At 35.7% G+C, this 20,148-nt stretch overlaps 2 protein-coding genes and 1 non-coding gene across 3 annotated transcripts; 2 read left to right on the forward strand and 1 right to left on the reverse strand.

Annotated features, from left to right (window-relative positions):
* Window positions 1-949: 949 nt before the first annotated feature.
* On the reverse strand, window positions 950-1,023 carry TRNAI-AAU. Its single transcript has one exon. It is a non-coding gene; the product is annotated as a tRNA-Ile (tRNA).
* Window positions 1,024-1,606: 583 nt separating this feature from the next.
* On the forward strand, window positions 1,607-7,853 carry LOC111803140 (WD repeat domain-containing protein 83). Its single transcript, XM_023687424.1, has 9 exons — window positions 1,607-1,889; window positions 2,015-2,117; window positions 2,316-2,423; window positions 2,514-2,623; window positions 3,021-3,128; window positions 3,221-3,266; window positions 3,522-3,653; window positions 6,880-6,972; window positions 7,622-7,853. Exons 1-8 carry the CDS (start codon window positions 1,681-1,683, stop codon window positions 6,961-6,963), a joined length of 900 nt encoding a protein of 299 aa, XP_023543192.1. The 5' UTR covers window positions 1,607-1,680; the 3' UTR covers window positions 6,964-6,972; window positions 7,622-7,853.
* A 5,505-nt stretch (window positions 7,854-13,358) lies between these two features.
* Window positions 13,359-19,572, forward strand: LOC111803521 (cellulose synthase A catalytic subunit 2 [UDP-forming]-like). Its single transcript, XM_023687962.1, has 14 exons — window positions 13,359-14,254; window positions 14,684-14,879; window positions 14,950-15,155; window positions 15,253-15,352; window positions 15,437-15,611; window positions 15,814-16,080; window positions 16,172-16,517; window positions 16,799-16,936; window positions 17,068-17,193; window positions 17,317-17,529; window positions 17,619-17,892; window positions 17,975-18,168; window positions 18,247-18,597; window positions 18,716-19,572. The coding sequence occupies exons 1-14, from the start codon at window positions 14,174-14,176 to the stop codon at window positions 19,295-19,297; spliced, it is 3,249 nt and encodes a 1,082-aa protein (XP_023543730.1). The 5' UTR covers window positions 13,359-14,173; the 3' UTR covers window positions 19,298-19,572.
* The last annotated feature ends 576 nt before the right edge of the window (window positions 19,573-20,148 follow it).

Raw genomic sequence — 20,148 nt, forward strand, 5'->3', positions numbered from 1 at the left:
ACACGTTATCCCTACATAAATAATATTATAAGTCTCATAAATAAAACACTTTTAACAGCATAATTATTGTTAATCAGTATGTCTTAGTTTCCTAACTTCCATTTAATCCCATAAAAATTTGAATTTTCAACCATATCAGCTACCTGTTCCAATTTTGATAATTAGTTGAGAAAAAAACACGTATCTGATACTTGGGTTCTCCCAATAACTTAAAGTGGAGATAGGGCTCGATAAAAACGTAGATAGGTATGCCTTATCCTCCATTAGATTATGGGTTCGGTCTATAGGGATCCTCCGCCTTAACAGGAACATTTAGTAGAGGGATGGAACTTATTTTTATTGTTTTTTTTTTTTTATTTCGTCATATATTTAGTTGTCTTTAGTTATATGGTCACGTTGAACTATGTTAGGGGTTACAATTCTTGTTTGTTGTGTTGATAAAGATTTTTATTTTATTTTATTATGATTACAGCTTAATTGTATGATTATAGATTAATTTGTATATGATCACGAATTTTTAATATATTTTATCTAAAAATTTTTCGAATAATTATAAATTATAGATAAATTAATTTTTTTTAAGAATCCAACGAAGACTGAATTGGGTTGCTTCTCCAAAAGTTCTAAAAATCTCAAACAATTATCTTGTTGTCGAAATTTACCTTCATGCTACCTTAATTACCGTAATTGATATCTTAACCACCATAACAATAGTTTAAGATAGAAATCATGTTTTAAATTAAATCGAAATGAATTTAAAATAAGTTTTATTGGTTATGAAATTATTATAAATAAAATCTAAGAAGAAATAAGAACGTTAATATTCGCAACATATGGGCCGTAACGGCCCAAAGCCCATTTTCATTTTCCTCGTGTTACGTTACTATAGGATAAGAAGCACAGGGGTGGACGGGAGGAGAACGAACTATTTAAAAAAAAAAAGAACAGATGGCCCATGCAGGTTTCGAACCTGCGACCTTCGCGTTATTAGCACGACGCTCTAACCAACTGAGCTAATAGGCCATACATTATTTCTACATAAAAAATATTATAATTCTCATAAATAAAACAGAGGACAATTATTATTAATCAATACGTCGTAGTTCCATAACTTTCATTTTTTATTTACGACAAGTAATATGGTATATCTTAATCAACCTAATTAATTCGGAACATTATGTGAGGTGAATTTGAGTCTTGGACCTGAAGAGAAAAGTGTTGGATGAAAGTCTACCTAATTTAGGAAGTGATAATAGGTTTATAATAAAAGAATATTATCTCCATTGCTGTAAGGCCTTTATGAGAAGCGTAAAGCAAAGTCATGAAAACTTATGCTCAAAGTGGACCATATCGAGATCGTGATTCCTAGAATGGTATTAGAATCATGCCTTAAATTTACCATTGTGGAGATCGTGATTCCTGCCCTAAACTTACCATTATGGAGATCGTGAATACTAACATGGTATTAGAGTTATGCCCTAAAGTTGGTCACTTATATATACATTACTAGAGGATTTTGATGTTTTTTTTTTTTTTTTTTTTTTTTTTTTTTTTTTTTTTTTTTTTTNTAATCTCGTATTTTCCGTAGTTCCTTAAAAGGGACTTAAATTTGAGTACGCGCGCCATCCGGCGATGAATCTCATTGAAAGAAGGAGGCTGTAAAGGCGGGGACGGAGAAGTATGAGTGTATCAGAATTACCGACGAAGGAGGCTAATGTCCTGAAAGGGCATGAAGGTGGAGTTCTAGCTGCGAGGTTCAATAGCGATGGCAATTATTGCCTCAGCTGTGGCAAGGACCGCACCATTCGCCTCTGGAATCCTCACCGTGGTATTCACATTAAGACCTACAAATCACATGGCCGTGAAGTCCGCGACGTCCATGTCACCCCGTAATTCCTTTATCTTCTTCCCCTTTTCTGTGAAGAATTGGAGTGTTCCTCAGATTTCAATTTTAGGGCTCGTTTGCACTTCAACTAATGTATGTGTTGTATGTATGTTCCCCTGTTTGCTTTAGGGACAACTCCAAGTTATGTTCATGCGGCGGTGATCGGCAAGTCTTCTACTGGGATGTATCTACAGGCCGCGTCATTCGGAAATTTCGGGGACATGATGGCGAGGTTAACCGTGTTCTTTTATATTTATGATTTCAAGTTCAATTTTCGAACCATCTAACAGTTTATTGAAAATTTCCAGTTGGATCCTTCGTAATCTTTGTTTTCTTTTCTTCTATTCAAGCTGCCTTTGGAAGAATTAAATTCATCTTACTTGATTTCATTTCTTGTAATCTTGCAATTATCTACATTTTTCTATTTTAGGTGAATGCTGTGAAATTTAATGAGTATGCTTCTGTCGTAGTCTCAGCAGGCTATGATCAATCATTGCGTGCTTGGGATTGCAGATCTCATAGCACTGAGCCAATTCAGGTTTGAATTTTTACTTCTTACTTCACTTCTCAAGAAGTTTCATTAGCTGTCAGTCTAGTCGATTGTTTATCTTATTTGCTTGTTCTTCAGATCATTGATACATTTTCAGACAGTGTAATGTCTGTTTGCTTAACAAAAAGTGAAATTATTGGAGGAAGTGTTGATGGCACTGTTCGAACTTTTGACATGCGAATTGGCAGGTATGTAGTCATGTAGGGGGTGGGCGGGGGGACTTTGCTAGGATTGCAATTGTTATGACAACATCCCATCAGTTTTACAATGAAGATCAATTGAGCTTTTTTAACTTCTCTTGCAAACCAGAATTTTAGCTAAATGATTTATTAAAATAAGATAGTGTTGTTACTTTTGATTCCCTCACAAAGGATTCTTCTTTAACTATTTGGTTGTGTGCTGTGGGTAGATTTTTGTTTCTCGTCCAAGAAAAAAATGGAAGAAAGAAACTGGTTTTTGAAAATAAGTTTTTAAACTAGGCAGAGACGAGAAGCCCCTTGCATTCGCTAATGACAACTCGTCTTTTTTTTTTTTTTTTTTTTTTTTTTTTTTTTTTTTTTTTTTTTTTTTTTTNTCTACAAATAGAGAAATATCAGATAACTTGGGGCAGCCTGTAAATTGTATCTCCATGTCCAACGATGCTAATTGCGTATTAGCTAGTTGCTTAGATTCAACTCTCCGACTATTGGACAGGTATGTTTAACTTTTGTAATAATGTAAAATGTTTCTTCACGTGTGTTTATTAATATTCAAAACTCTTAAACTGGTTTTTTTTTTCATGTAAGGTCTTCTGGTGAGCTATTACAAGAATACAAGGGCCATACTTGTAAGGTTAGCATGATCTGAATCTTGGCAGTGCCATACTCCGTTTAATTTTGTTTGTTTAACAATCAAATTTATAGGAATAATTGGTATGTCATCATTATTTTTTCCTGTAATTTTTTACTCCATCTGTGCTCTTATAGATCCTTGAAGTAATTTTTATGCGTACTCTCATCATATTCTTCAAATTTAGACACCCTCAATTATTTTTCAATCTTGACTATCATACTTTATTAGTCGGTACATCTCTGGTGTTTTCACTAGTCTTACAAGCTGGATTGCTGCCTTACGAATACTGATGCGCATGTAACTGGCGGATCTGAGGATGGATACATTTATTTCTGGGATTTAGTAGATGCATCTGTTGTCTCCAAGTTTCGAGCTCATTCCTCTGTCGTAAGTCTTTATTCCTTCACCTGCTCGGTTTATGTGATCTAGTGCATCCCTCTCTCTCTCTCTCTCTCTCAGTTATTTTTTATGTTTATGATAAAGTTTTTAGAATAAAAAAAGCTGCATATTCATTCCGTAGTTTTCATTCTAGACCTCTTATCTGAGCTTTAATAATGTTCTAGTAGGCAATAGATGACCTTTAGAATGTAGTGAGTGTGATTTGACACTGAAACAGCTTTTTTTTTTTTTTTTTTCACAAATTATAGGTAGTCAATATTTACACTGCATGCATCTGCAAATCTCACAAACTGCAACTTATGCATGCTTATGTTTATCTCCTATGTTTGTTACTCCATCAACTGGATTAGAAATTGATCGTTCATTGAGATAAAATGAAAGAATACAAATGGGCATAAAGAAGAATGCGAATTGTTTGGTCAACTTAGTCTTGTTCGCAAGGTCATGTCTACGTAGAAGCACTCTCACAATTTAGGGATGTGGTGACGGACTGTGGGCACAGCCTAAGCTCCCCCATGCACATGGATATAACAACAAAATTGTCATTTGGGCCAAAATCACACACATTCTCTACTTGATACTCACACCAAGATCTCCAATCAACCGCCATCTGCACATTGGAGAAGCTGGATAAAATTTACTTGAATGCACTAATACAAGCACCTGACAAGATTGAAAACACTCTGGTAGAAGACTTAACTTCGGATTGATTGAAGGCATCACCACGTAAATGCTCTTTGTCTCTTTCAAGGTTAAAGAATTATATTTGTAAGTCATAGAAACGACCCCTACAAACATCCCAAGGAAGGGTTTATATATCTTACTCATTAAGGCTTAGAAACTGGAGTGGGCATTGGCTAAGTCCAAGGGTATCAAGAACTTGAAATTTCCTTTATGCATGCAAAATGCTGTCTCGAAAAAATTCACCAGTTAAACCCAGATTTACTGATATCTTAGATTCCAAAGCCAGCTTTGAGTAATGGTGGTTCTGCTTAGTTAATCAAGCAGTCGTCTAGGAGTCTATGACAGATCAGGAATTTGTGTGAAATGAGTTTTTTTTCAAGTATTATAATCTGTATGTAAATCACCATCTTTATTGATCATTTTGTCTAGTGTGGATGAGAAAGAATGGGGCTGGAAATTGATCTCCTGCTCGATCTCCTGCTCAGTTGAATGATTCCACTGACATCTGTCATACCAGGCATTTAATCACGTTCTTCTACACCTGTGAGCAATGTTAATGGGCCTAACATTATGTCACTTCCTTCAACAGTACACCGTTTTATCATTGATCTATCTTGAAAGGTTAAGAGGATTGTTTTATTGGAGAGAAAGTTTACCAATCAGATGAGTTATTAGTGGAGTCCAAGTTCGTTGCTTGCCTTGCAGGCACTTTAGAAGACCTCGTCCTAGCACCCTCAAACTTAAAGTTCTTCAGATTGTTTCCATATGAGGACTGTTTTGTTAGGTCAACTCTTATAATGATTTAGTGACATGACCTCTCGGCTTCACTAATGCATCCATCAAAGTGCAAACTGTAAACTTTTTAGATGGGTCAAGAGTTAAATTCCAGGAATCATTCAAAGTCGTTAAAGAATTGACTTAGAATATAGGAAAGAGGTGCCGACTCTACAATTTCATCATCTTTAACATTCCTTCGAAGCCCCATATCCCAAAATTCGTTTTCAGCATTCCAAACATCAGCCGCAGTAGCATTAGATCGATTGGAGAGCCTATACAGCTTAGGATACAATACAAGGAGGCCAACTCAGTATCATTGACCCAAACATCATGCCAACAAGAGGTGTGAATACCCTTGACCAAACATCTTCTAATATAGGTTTTAACCATCCCAAACATCATGCTAAATAGATCTCCATGGAGCTTTTGAAGACCTAAATTGGAAGATATTGCCAACATTGGTTTCCGGCCATAGGGTAGTACTTTGCTTTAATGACATTCTACCAAAGAGCACCATCTTCACGGAGGCATATCCATATCCATTTAGATAAAAGAGCGTTGTTTCGATGCTTGAGATTGCCTATACCTAAACCAACCGTTGAAGACAAAGTTGAGTTTTTGCTCAACTCACCTGTGCATCCGCCATCTTCCTTAGCACCTTCCCAAAGCAAGTTCCTAATAATATTTTCAATTGTTTTTGCAATTTTGGTTGGCATCTTGAACAAGGATAGATAATTCAAAGACATTAGAAAGGGTAGATTGGATGAGTGCTTGCCTACCTCCATTGGAGATGAAAAGAAAACCTCCATTTTTGAAGCCTATGTTGGATTTTCTCCACAATTGATGTCCTGAATAATATTAGCTCAGGGGTTGGTTAAAAATGTTCTCTCGGAAGTTAGAATCATGGGATGAAGAGCTGCAGCAAAAACCGATGGGTGGTTTTAAATGTCATTGTTTCCTTTGAGTCAATAGAGTATTGAATGAGACCATTCTATTCTTCATTAATGTTAGGTGCCCCTCCACCCCCTAATTCCATCTTCTTTTTAGGAACGTAGGATATCGATGCAATGACGTTCAGAGATCATCGTCTTATGACATTTTTGTCTTTCACTTCCCTTTATATCTTTTTCATTAATTCTCTGTATTCCTTACTTTCAATTTTATGCTAAAAATAATTATCAATACATTGATGTTATTCACTACTAAATAGCTACATGGAATTAATTTGTATCTGTACCCACATTTATATCAAATGAATTTCTATTAAATTTGTTAATATCTCATTTTACAATTAATTGAACACTAATTAAAGTATAATTGCACTAAAATTAAATTAACTTCGATTATATAAAATTCTAATTAAGTTAAGTTGTTCTAATAATTGAATTTAAATTTAATGAATGTATTGTCTTTCCTTATAGTTAAATATGTAATTTATAATGAAATATTTAGTTGATGTGAATTAAGTGGCATAGAAAATAAACTGAACTTTGAGGATACTGTAGAGTACATTCAGGGTATTATCATTATCGAAAAAAAAAACGTTTATATTTATGAAATTGTATATAATCATAATGCATTTTTGTGCAGAAAGTGCTTTTATTTTAATATATATACATATTTGATAAAGAAAAAAACATTGTTATCTAAATACTCATATACAAGTACAGCAAGATGGAAATTAAGGCGATGGTGATGGTTCTAAAATACACAGATACTTACAGAGGCTTCTTTCCTTCTTTCCTTTTCACAGGTGACGAGTGTGAGTTACCACCCGAAAGATAAATGTATGATAACTGCCTCGGTAGACGGGACGATTCGGGTTTGGAAGACATGAGGACCAAGAGTAAGGAGAAATGAATTTACTCAACTTATTAATAATGCACATTATGCTGATCTGAGGTGTTTAATTTTCCACTTCTTGATACAATTTAATGCAGTTATTCCAATCTTGAATTATTAGAGTTTGAAACCTGTGGTGTTTATGAGCCACGATAATGCTGCTGAATATTAATTTATCAATCAATATCAAATTGACATAGACGGATTGACAATAGGAATCCTTATGAGTACAATAATTCATGATTTTGGGTCATTAACTTAATGAAGTTGCTTGATAACGTTTGATTACTTGACTGAAAAGTTGTTTCTTATTGCTTGGGGTCTCAAACTTGAATTCAGTTTACCCTACAAGTCTTAGCTGTACATGATAGGATAGGTTTTGATATCAAGAGATTTAGAACAATCTCAACCCCCTAATTTATTGTTCTACCCTTACCTGATACAGTCCCATTACGTACAGTCATAGGCAGCCTGCATTGTACAAGAGTTTTCACCTGGTGGATTACAATTCGTTTTAGACCATTTGGTGTTGAAAGTTGCATCTCAAAACTGATAATTTCAAGTGAATTAGTTGAATATTTATTGTCCATTCTCTGGAACTTCTTGTGTAGATTTCTGGCATTTAGATTGATCTCCTGTGTGCTTTGTTTCAGGTTCTGCAGAATGCCAATCGTAACCGAAACATAATATCTGGTTGCTTTTTGACTGATCATCCAAACCCTCTCCATGCCTCAAACTTAGTCCTTGATGGGTATCAGCTAAAGCTCATAAACTTGTTTGTTGTCCATTCCAATTCCGAACTCCGACGACGAAACCATATTGTTTTATGACGTTTGTGCAACTCTCATTCATTGACCCTTAGAATTGAAGTCTTTATTCCTTTTATCAGTGTCTAAATCATCCATCAAATCATCAGGTAAAGAACTCGAAGAGAGGCAATCAGCAATGGTAAGACACTTTGTTTGCCCTCAAAATGGAAGAAAGTGCAGAAACATATTCATTACAGAGCCAAAACAAAGGTTGATACCTTGAATTTGGTGTACCAAATTTACAAGAATCAAGTGGCATTGGGTTACACTGACAAAAGTAAATGAAGATTGTGTTGAACACAAGTCAGTAGTTGGACCTGCCTTCCAAATTCATTAAATTTCCATCATAATATCACTTTGAAATATCCTTCTCCATCTGACATCATTTCCTATGTCTTCTTCTGGCTTTCAAGTTTCACCTACTCATCATTATTCAGTGTTCCCTCTCTCTCACTTAACTTCAGCTTATGTGTTTTGGACTTTTCACTCTCTAGCTTCAGGTAGTAGTTATACTCACTCAATTATTCCAAATGAGAACTAATATCATGAGCCTACCGTTAATTTAAATTTTTCATTCAAGAACTTTCTCTCAAGGTTCTTAAAGTGTGTCTGTTAGGGAGGAGTTTTCACACCAGTGTAAGGAATGTTTTGTTTCCTTAAAAATTATAAATATTTGGTTAAATTACAAATTTAGATCTCGTTTGATAATCATTTGGTTTTTTTTTTTTTTTAATCTTTTTAAAAAAATTGTTTGGCCTTCTCACAATTTCTTAATCTTGGTTTTTATTCTCTTATGTAAATATTAGAGTTTTTAGCTAAATTCTAAAAATAGTAATTTGTTTTTTAAAACTATTTCTTTTAGTTTTCAAAATTTGTCTTAAATTTTAAAAGTGCTCCTAAAATGTAAACCACAAAATATGAAATCAATATAGTCATTATAGACATCTTAAACTAAAAATTAACAAATAAAATCATTAAATTACAACTTTGACCCAAGTTAAAATTTAGTCCTTGTTCATGAGTATTTTATCGAACCATAAAGAATAAATGATGTCATTGATTTGATAAAATGAGTATCATTAAGCTTACAAACGCTGTCCAAATCAGAATAATTGGTTATTTTTTTATTTTACACTTTTGAAATTAAATCCATCGAAAAAAATAGTTGAAGCTAACTCATTCATTGATTCTTTTTACTATATGGTTTTATTGCAGCATATATTTCATATAAATTAACCAAATATTATTTTTACTACATTTTTTCTTATCTCAAATTATTCTCAAAAAAAAAAAAAAAATACAAAGAGAGAGTGAAAGAGAATACACGAATATTATTTGGGAATTAATTCCAATGCGTTTAATTCATGAGTTGTAAATTTCTACAAATCATCTCATCCAAATATTAACCTTTTTTATATTAAAAAAAAAAGATAATTTTAATAAATATTCTTTTTCATCTATGAATTTAACCAGAGAAGACTAAATGTTAAGCGTAATTCTTTCTCCACCTCTTATTTCATTCTTTATTATCGTAAAAAATTTCATTTATTTTTAACGGATTTCTTTTCATTTATAATATATATATATTATACACGTGGCTAAAGAAGAGACAGAGGTTGGCCTGGCGCTAGGCTGGATTCCTCATTTTAACACATGGGGAGCTGCCTCCCATTGTCTCCCTCTTCCATACTTTCTAAACCCCCAAACCCTATTTTCTCTCTCCCCCCCCCTCTCTCTCTCTCTAAACTTCCATTTCACTTTCCACCAAACCAAAACAACTCTACCCTTACACCTGTCTTCCATCATCATCCCACCGTTCATTTGACCCCTAAATTTTGTAATTCATATATCAACTTTAAAAAAAAAAAAAAAAAAATTATTAGATAAATTCTAAAAATTTTCACTCGAAATTCGTTTTTATATTTATATCCAACGATTATTACAAAAAAAAATATATATATATATATATATATATATTTTAATTTTTATTTTTTGGGGTTCTCGTGGGGTGGAGGCTACGCCACTCTCGCCCTAACTTTTTTGTGTGTTTCTTTTTTTCGTCGAACCAAACGCTAATACGGCCCTACTTCAATCCCCAATTCTAACCCTAAACCCATTGTTTTGTCCACCCCACGTGGCGCTCACCCATTGGGAAGTCCCTGAGTATAATCCACCGTGGCTAAATCAATCAATTAGTTAATTAATTTTCAAAATATCATTATCATTGTGATTATTATTTTGGGTTCTAACGGTGGGCCCCCTCTTAAGCACTTTTCATGAGTGGCGTTCGGTGATTGGTTTAAAAAATTAAATTAACTTTCTGATTGTACTTCCTTTCCCCTTTTAACCCTAAACCCTTTTTTCCCATAGATTACAGTTTCATTGCAAAATTCCTAATTAAATCATGCACAAAATCTCCTCTTTTTTTTTTTATTTAATTTTAATTTATACATACAAATTAAATAAAACAAACTTTATTGCATTCATATATTATTTTCCGTAAATTTTATATAAATACAATAGCAAATCATTCAAATTTTTTATTAATAAATAAGATAAAAATTATAAGTCGAAATAGTATTTATAAGTTAAAATAAAATTATTATCAAATATAAAATAAATATAAAAAAAAAATGAATGGATGAACATTGATTTGCAAGTGACTGAATGTTGAAGAAAAGTGAATAAAGAGAGAGGGGGGCAAAATCACATGGATTGTTGTAAATTGCATAGTGTGGGCGAGGCTGTGTTCCTTAGGGCTCACGCCCTCCCAACAAAAGCAACCAAATTTCACATCCTCACACGTGTGAACCCCTTCCCATCATTTTCTTTTCATTTCCCAAATTACCCTTCGCCATGGGAACGTCCCGATCTATAACCTTTTGTTCGATATGATCATATAGACTTACTCTAAATTCGACGTCCATCTCAACACATTTCTGAGATCTCATCTTAATTAAACAGTAGAACAAAACATTATTTATAAGAGTGTATAAGCATCTTCCTAATAGACGCGTTTTAAAAAACATAAGGAGAAACAAGGAAGGAAAAACCCAAAAATGATAATATCTACTAGTAGTGAGTTTTGGAGTCGGACATTGAATAGTGTGTCAGCATGTTAGTGAGGATGCTAGCCCTCAAAGGGAGTGAACTGTGAGATCTTTTGCCAATTTATTTCAAATAAATATTATTTTTTGACGTTATATTTTAACATGACATCTTATTCGTGTAAATTTCTCGAAATGCATTCGTGACTTTGAAAAGCTTTTTTATTGGATTCGAAACTTGTGTTAACTTTTAGTAAACAACCAAATTTGTCATTTTTCTAGATTAGAACGACTAAGACAAACGTTTCTTAACGTTTAATTAAAAAAGATAAATCAAAATATATCTTTCTAAAAAACGAACCAAAATTAAAATTACTTTTTTTTTATGGAAAATGTCGTTTATTTAAATTAAAAGTTTCCAAATGTCAAATTTGTTACGTTCTTCAAAATACAGACATGAACACGAATTTACAATGTCAGAGACTTAATATTTTAATTATAATATTATGAAGGGTAGAAACACAAATTTAGAAAAAGCAAGGGGTCAAAATGAGAATATGAGAAAGTAACATTGATACATTAATGATTAAAGTTATAATAAGAAAATGAAAACTTTAAAAATATAATAAAATAACAAAACAAAAAAAAAACTACGTTCTTTCTAATTGATCCTCCGACACCGGTAGGTACCACGTGGCATTTCAGAAATTCAAATAATAATAAATCATTTGCGTTAATTATCTCGGAAAATAAAATAAAATAAAATAGCTCGGGAAAGAAATATAATAATTTATTAAATTCCACAACCAGTTTCTCTAATTTCTAAACGAACAGACACGGTAGTTTTTTTGTGTCTTTTCTGGTAAATGGTAATAAATAATAATAATAAACAGTGGTGGGCCCCGTGTGACATCGACTCCGTGACTCCCCGTCCTCCTCCGGTCAAATTTTCATTTTATTTTATACATAAAATAACGCTTTTTTTTACCGCTACGTAAATTTCCGCGCCACGATTCTATCTTCGGGTAAAATTTTTAAAAGTAAATAAAACACGACAAAGTTACTCCTCTCCCATTTTAACCCTAGATTTTGGGTTTTTTTTTTTTTTTTTTTTTTTTTTTTTTTTTNAGTTAAATTACTTAAATTACCCTTTATTTTTTTAATATAAACTCCAAAATGTGAAATTTTGTTGAAACAAAATATTATTATTTTGTGCTGTCTCGTTTTATATATATATAAAGTGTAAAATACTATATCGTAATATTGAAATTAAAATTTTTGTTTTAATCGTCGAAAAATAAATTAATTTCTTTTGCATAAATTAAAATTATAATAGGAAATAGGGACGAAAATGAGTAAAGTCTCACCTCTGTCTCAATGAACATCTCTAAGCTTATCTATAATTTATATGTTTGTTTTTTTAATCTTTAGTAACATCCAGACAAATATCACCTCAAGACGGTTAATATAAAATAGTCGTGAAGAATTTATATTTAATAATTAAAAAAAAAATACAATAATAAAAAATATAAAGGAAAAATAAATCTTATGGTTTATAAAATTTGGAGGAGCAATATTAATGTAGGTTGGGTCAAGGGATTATTAATGGAGATAATAATGGATGATTAAGAAATGTATTAAAAGTTAGGTGGAAGAAGTTATTTGTTTAGAGACCCAAATATGTGTATTGCCCCAAATCATTAAACTTATGACTATTCTCTTTAATTAATGTGGTTCGTCCACATTAACTTATCATTTTACTAATTAATCTCAATTTCGAGTACTAATCTCCACATTAATATTTACATTTTTGTTTCCATTAGTATACTTTAATTTTTTATTAACGGACATACGGTTTAGAAATACATTTATTCTTTTAGATCAATCAGTGATGCAAAATAGGATGGTTGTGACCTAGAACAGTGTAACAGCCCAAACTCATTCCTAGCAAATATTGTTCACGTATTGCTGTCAACCTTATGATTTTTAAAACGCGTACGTTAAAGAGAGGTTTCCACACCATTACAAAGTATGCTTCGTTATCCTCTCCAACCGACATAGGATATAGACGAACATGGTGTGACGATAGAACTTTACGTTCAAAGCTATCATTGCATCGTTTTAAATCTTAATTTTTGTTCGATGATTTAAAGGATGGATGGGATGGGTTGGTATAAAAATATGACTTTTAAAAGAAAAAACATTTTCCAAAGCTAAAAATAAAAAGTATATTTTAATAATTTATGGAACCAAAAAACAAGATAAAATACATTAAAAAAAAAAAGAAAAAAAAGGTAATAAAGAAGAAGTCGGGTTTGACCCGAAAAAACCGGGTGAAAACCGAGATGGAACATGGAAGGGCTAAAAAAGAAACTTGGAAGGTAAGAAGGGAAGCGTATTATAGTCAAACGTTATTTAATAGTCAACTCCGTCTTCTTAGTAACGCTCCATTTTTAACCCTAACCCCAACCCTAACCCTAATTCCCAATTGTGATCCAAAGGAATTCGATCGCGAAGATCAAAATGAAAAAAGTTTCAGATTTTACATTTTTTTCTTACACCCAAAACCCATAAAAAGTAAAAAACGCGTTTTCCAGCAAGCGCCAACACTGCTCACAGATGCGCGAGAGACAGAGAGATAAAGGAAAAAGACATAATCTTTGCCGCGTGAGCAGTCAGCAGATCCTACTTCCTTCCTCCTCTCTCTATCTCTCTCTAATCTCTCCTTATTCTTCTTAATCCAATTTCATTTGGGTTTCTCTCAAATTCTTCGCTCTCTCTCTCAGATTCTCTCTCTCTCTGTGTGTTTCTTTACCCAAACACTCTGTTTTTTGAAGTGGGTTTTCGGTTTTTTTTTCTCTCTTCTTCGCTTTCGCCACCAACTCCGGTGGTGGGCACTGCCCAGCGCCACCACCACACTTCTGGGCCCACCTTTCTTTTCACTCACACATACGAGCCCCTTTATCCCTCTCTTATTATCTCCTTCTCTTCTACGCCTTCTCATTTCCACACAAAAATACAATCTCTCTCTATCTCCATCTCTCTCTATCTCTATCTCTATCTCTTTCTTTTCCTTTTTTCTTGTTTATCCCTTTGGTTCTGGCATAGATTAAGACGGGGGTCACCCAGTTTTGCTAAGGGGACTCAGGGAATCCACGAAAATATGCGTTTCTAGTTGTTTTTTCCATGGTGGTTGCTGAAGATTGAAGTTTTTTTATGGCAAAGATGAAGTTTTTTTGGGGTAATTTGTGAGGGGCGGACTCATTTGCTTCGAGATCGGCTTCTAATTAGGATTCCCCTATTTCTACAATCTGGGTTTTGTTTCACTTCAAGAGTGCTATTGTGAACGATGGATACCGCTGGGAGACTCATTGCTGGGTCTCATAATCGAAACGAGTTTGTTCTGATCAATGCAGACGAGACTGCTCGGGTAAGATTAGCGCTCCTTCACGCTTCGATAATACGACACATTGGCTCATTTTTTGAGGATTTTTCTGAGTTTGTTTTCGTTTTAACTTGGGGTTTCTTGGAAATGGACAATTTGGGGCTTTGATTCTTCGTTCTTGTAGGGAGTTTCTATGCATGTCCTGTTGCTTGTGTAGATTTTTTAGTAGGAGTTGATTGAATTGAAGATATTTAGTTTCTATTTCATTTTGATACTGCAAAGATTTTCAGATGCTTTTTGCTTTGTGATGTAAAGTTTCATTTTTTAACATGTTCATATAGTCTTTTATGATCTAACCCTGAAAAGGGCTGGAACAAAATCTCGCCTCAGCTATGTTTTGGCTGTACTGTTCAAGATGATCAGTGCTGGACTTGTTCTTATTCTAGTGTTTCCTTTTTTGTTTGGTTTTTTCAGATCAAGGCTGTGAAGGAATTGAGTGGACAAACATGTCAGATTTGTGGAGACGAGGTTGAGTTAACTGTTGAGGGAGAGCTCTTTGTTGCCTGTAATGAATGTGCTTTCCCAGTTTGTAGACCTTGTTATGAGTATGAGAGAAGAGAGGGAAACCAAGCCTGTCCACAGTGTAAAACCAGATACAAACGTATTAAAGGTAGGGTTCTTAGCATCGTTCTTATGTTATTATGATTTTTTCGGGTTCTAATCGTTGTTGGAAACTGCAGGTAGTCCGAGGGTTGAGGGTGATGAGGATGAAGATGGTATCGATGATTTGGACAACGAGTTCGACTATGCAAACCTTGATTCTGTGGGCCCTTATCATTCTGGAGAGGGAACGTATGGCTCGTACCATAACACGGGCCGTGGACAGTCGGAGGTCGAACCTTCTCCCCTTGGTTCTGAGATTCCTCTCCTGACATATGGCGAGGTGGTAAGTGATGTTCTTCAACACTCTCTCGTCGACTTGGTTATGCTAATTGTTGATTTTCATAATGAAACCTGTGTAATGATGCGTTTTCGTGTGGTAGGATTATGAGATTTCTTCTGATCAACATGCTCTTGTGCCCCATTTTATGGGTCACGGGAATCGAGTCCATCCAATGCCTTTCCATGATCCATCAATTCCTTGTAAGTTGTTGAGGCTTTCAAATGCTTGTTTCTAATACGCATGGTTTATACATTATGGTTGACATCTCGATTCCCATCCCGTAGCTCAACCTAGACCGATGGTTCCCCAAAAAGATATTGCGGTGTATGGTTATGGGAGCGTGGCATGGAAGGACCGAATGGAAGATTGGAAGAAGAAGCAAAATGATAAACTTCAAGTGGTGAAACACCAAGGAGTTGATGATGGTGGAAACGATATCGATGATCCCGATTTGCCCATGTAAGCCACTGTTAGTTAGAAGTGTTTTGTGCATGTTATATGCTTGTTTACATGCTCGTGTGTTACGCTATCTAAGTTTGATCTTTCGTGATCTGTTATTGTAACTCGACGTTTTAGCATTCCCGTGTAGTTTCATGTGGAATTTGGCAAGAAATTCAACTAATTTCATGGCTTCTTTTACTCTCGTTGTACCGTTCGACAGGATGGATGAAGCTAGGCAACCACTATCAAGGAAATTACCCATCTCTTCGAGCAGGATAAATCCGTACAGATTAATCATCTTGCTTCGTCTTGTTATTCTCGGCCTGTTTTTCCAGTACAGAATTCTTCATCCAGTTAAAGATGCCTATGGCCTGTGGTTAACTTCGGTAATATGTGAAATATGGTTCGCCGTTTCGTGGATTCTGGATCAGTTCCCAAAATGGTGTCCAATAGTACGGGAAACTTATCTCGATAGGCTGTCACTGAGGTGATGATTAAAAACGTTTATTTGGTAGTTTGGAGATTTCTCCGTGTACTTTCGGAAGCTTGGCCTGATTATTCGGTTTTCACATTTTCAGGTATGAGAAAGAAGGGAAGCCTTCTGAATTAGCCAGTGTGGACGTATTTGTTAGTACTGTCGATCCAACGAAAGAACCTCCATTGATCACGGCAAATACAGTACTTTCCATCCTTGCAGTCGACTACCCAGTCGATAAAGTTGCATGCTATGTCTCGGATGATGGTGCAGCCATGTTAACATTCGAAGCACTCTCGGAGACATCTGAATTTGCAAGGAAATGGGTCCCTTTCTGTAAGAAATTCAATATCGAGCCCCGTGCCCCCGAGTTTTATTTCTCTCAGAAGATCGATTATTTGAAGAACAAGGTCCACCCAGCATTTGTCAGGGAAAGGCGAGCGATGAAGGTTTGTTACAATCGTAGTTTTTTCCTTTCAATTTGTGCAAATTATATAACCTCATTTAGAACGGTGGTTGAAGTTAGGATGCTGATAACAGCATAAGCCCACCGCTAGCAGATATTGTCCTCTTTGAGCTTTTATAACGCGTCTGCTAGGGAGGCCCGAAAGGGAAAGCCCAAAAAGGACAATATCTTGCTAGTGGCGGTGGACTTGGACGGTTACAATATCCTTCTGGTTTGCTGTAACAATGTTACTGACTGTCTGTTCATTCACTTTGCTTTCAACAGAGAGAGTACGAAGAGTTTAAGGTTAGGATAAATGCTTTGGTCTCCATGTCTCAAAAGGTTCCCGAGGATGGCTGGACAATGCAAGACGGTACTCCATGGCCTGGGAACAATGTTCGAGACCACCCCGGCATGATTCAGGTAATATATCTTCGAAATCTGTCAATATTTTGTTAATAAGAACGGCTTGCTGTTTTGAAGCTCTAAAACCTACAAATGAATGAGGTATTGTTAGTACAAGCTAAAGATACTTTGCATTTGTGCCTTCACAGGTTTTCCTTGGCCAGAACGGAGTATGCGACATTGAAGGAAACGAGCTGCCACGTTTGGTTTATGTATCTCGTGAAAAGCGGCCAGGGTTCGAACATCACAAAAAGGCCGGTGCCATGAATTCACTGGTACGTATTAAGCTAAAATCTTCTTCCCCTGAATCTTTAAACGACCATCACTCAGCTACTGCCATTTGATCACGATTACGCTACCCGTAAACCTTACTCTTCTTTCCATTTTCTGCTTCGTAGATTCGGGTCTCAGCTGTTCTGTCAAACGCTCCCTATCTTCTTAATGTTGACTGTGATCACTACATTAACAATAGCAAGGCACTTAGAGAAGCTATGTGTTTCATGATGGATCCGACATCCGGGAAGAAAGTTTGTTATGTGCAGTTTCCTCAAAGATTCGATGGGATCGATCGACACGATAGATATTCAAACCGGAACGTTGTATTCTTTGATGTACGTATATGATTCATTGGTTGGATAGTGTTCTTTAAATTTGTCTACCATCGCCTAGTTGAAAGACTAATGTAAACTTTTTAATACAGATTAACATGAAAGGATTAGACGGAATACAAGGACCGATATACGTCGGTACGGGATGTGTTTTCCGGAGGGTTGCCCTCTACGGATTTGACGCTCCTTCCGAGAAAAAACCGCCAAGCAAAACATGCAACTGTTTGCCAAAATGGTGCTGTCTATGTTGTGGGTCTAGAAGGAACAAGAAAGGAAAGGCTAAGAAAGAGAAAAAGAAGAAGACGAAGCACAGAGAAGCATCAAAGCAGATCCATGCTCTCGAGAATATCGAGGAGGGAATCGAAGGTAACGAATCGACTTTGAAAGATGCTGTTTTCTTTTTGTATAATAGATATTTAACACGACTCGCCATATGTTTTTTCCGCAGAACTAAGCGTAGAGAAACTGAGCGTGTCTGAAATAAAACTGGCGAAGAAATATGGGCAATCTCCAGTGTTCGTCGCCTCGACCCTGTTGGAAAATGGAGGCGTTCCTCATGATGTGAGTGCTGCATCTCTTCTAAGAGAAGCCATTCAAGTCATCAGTTGTGGTTATGAAGATAAAACAGAATGGGGGAAAGAGGTTAGTAATAAACGAAAATCGTGACGTTTTTCGCGTTCTATGAGATTTAGTCTCTGAAACCTTTCAACACGATTTCAGGTTGGCTGGATTTATGGTTCTGTGACTGAAGATATCTTAACTGGATTCAAAATGCACTGTCATGGCTGGCGGTCAGTGTATTGTATTCCGAAGAGACCCGCGTTTAAGGGGTCAGCTCCGATCAATCTCTCGGATCGTCTACACCAAGTTCTTCGGTGGGCTTTAGGATCCGTCGAGATATTCTTGAGCAGACACTGTCCTATCTGGTATGGTTATGGAGGCGGGTTGAAATGGTTGGAACGATTTTCGTACATAAACTCGGTGGTCTATCCGTGGACCTCGATTCCGTTGCTCGTTTACTGTAGTCTTCCAGCTATCTGTCTTCTCACTGGAAAATTTATTGTTCCTGAGGTAATCTCTCTCACATTTACAAGAATTTTTCTTCACTTGAAGGTCTCTTTGATTTGTATTTGAGTAGAAAATTATTCCATTTTGTGTTAACTTGGCTTGGTTAATCCACCATTTGCAGATTAGCAACTATGCTAGTCTTATTTTCATGGCACTCTTCATTTCAATTGCTGCGACCGGTATCCTCGAGATGCAGTGGGGCGGTGTCGGGATCGACGACTGGTGGAGGAACGAGCAGTTCTGGGTTATCGGAGGCGTTTCGTCGCATCTTTTTGCTCTCTTCCAAGGTCTACTCAAGGTTTTAGCTGGTGTGAGTACCAACTTCACAGTTACATCCAAAGCAGCCGATGATGGTGAATTTTCAGAGCTCTATATTTTCAAGTGGACATCATTGTTAATACCTCCCACGACCTTGTTGATCATAAACATCGTCGGTGTGATCGTCGGGATCTCAGATGCCATCAATAATGGATACGATTCCTGGGGTCCTCTTTTCGGGAGGCTATTTTTCGCTCTTTGGGTGATTATCCACCTCTACCCGTTCCTGAAGGGATTGTTAGGGAAACAGGATCGGATACCGACGATCATCGTTGTTTGGTCCATTCTTTTAGCCTCAATCTTAACATTACTTTGGGTAAGGATCAACCCATTTGTATCCAGAGATGGTCCTGTTTTAGAAGTTTGCGGGTTGAACTGTGATTAGGGAACAGGTTGGTCGGTGGGTCGGGACGGGAGAAGACGAGAAGATTATGGTTTTTGCAGGAGATTTGACTAATTTTTGTGGGAAGAAAGTTAATGAAGCAGTATGATGTAGATAGAGGTGGGGAATTGTTACTTGTTCTATAGATTTCTTCGATTCTTTTATTAAAATTACTCTGTTCTCTGGGTGCTTACTAAATTGTTCGTTCCTTGTTCATGTCCCCTGCATAATCTCAACTCAAATACTATAATTTATTCCCTTTTCAAACTCTTCAGGGATATCATCTCTGTTCATCATTCTTCATCTCTTCCTCTATTCAATATTCTTCACTTTCCATTTCAATTTCAACTTTCAATCTCATTGTTCTTCGCCTCAAATTAATGGGTTCATGCCTAACATGCCTAAAGTGGTGAACCAGATATCGTACGTGTATACTTGATCATAGTTCTCTTGTGGTGACCATAGATACGGTTGGAGAATTAGATAAAGCGATGAATCACAGTGCTCTTGTATAACAGGATAGTGATTGTGTGATGTTTGTTCTAGTCTAGTGAACAAGTTAGTCGTGAGAAGTTTGGACTCGTGGACAATGTTGGTGTATACTTGAGCGTCGGGTCACGTTTGAGAAAATTGTTTTGGAATTGTTTTGGAAAACATGAGCGAGGAAATATGTCAATTGGAAAGAAAACAATGTTATAAATAGTAAAGGTCTATCTAAGATGAAAATATGTAAAAGGGATTTAGAATGGATATGTGGTCATGGACAAGCATGATCGGAACATTCGATATGAGGCCATAGACAACCAGCCTTGGACAAGCATGACTGTGACACCAAGCAACTATGAAACACGTCA

This window comes from Cucurbita pepo, chromosome LG10 (genome assembly GCF_002806865.2).
Source record: "Cucurbita pepo subsp. pepo cultivar mu-cu-16 chromosome LG10, ASM280686v2, whole genome shotgun sequence".
Lineage (NCBI taxonomy): Eukaryota > Viridiplantae > Streptophyta > Magnoliopsida > Cucurbitales > Cucurbitaceae > Cucurbita > Cucurbita pepo.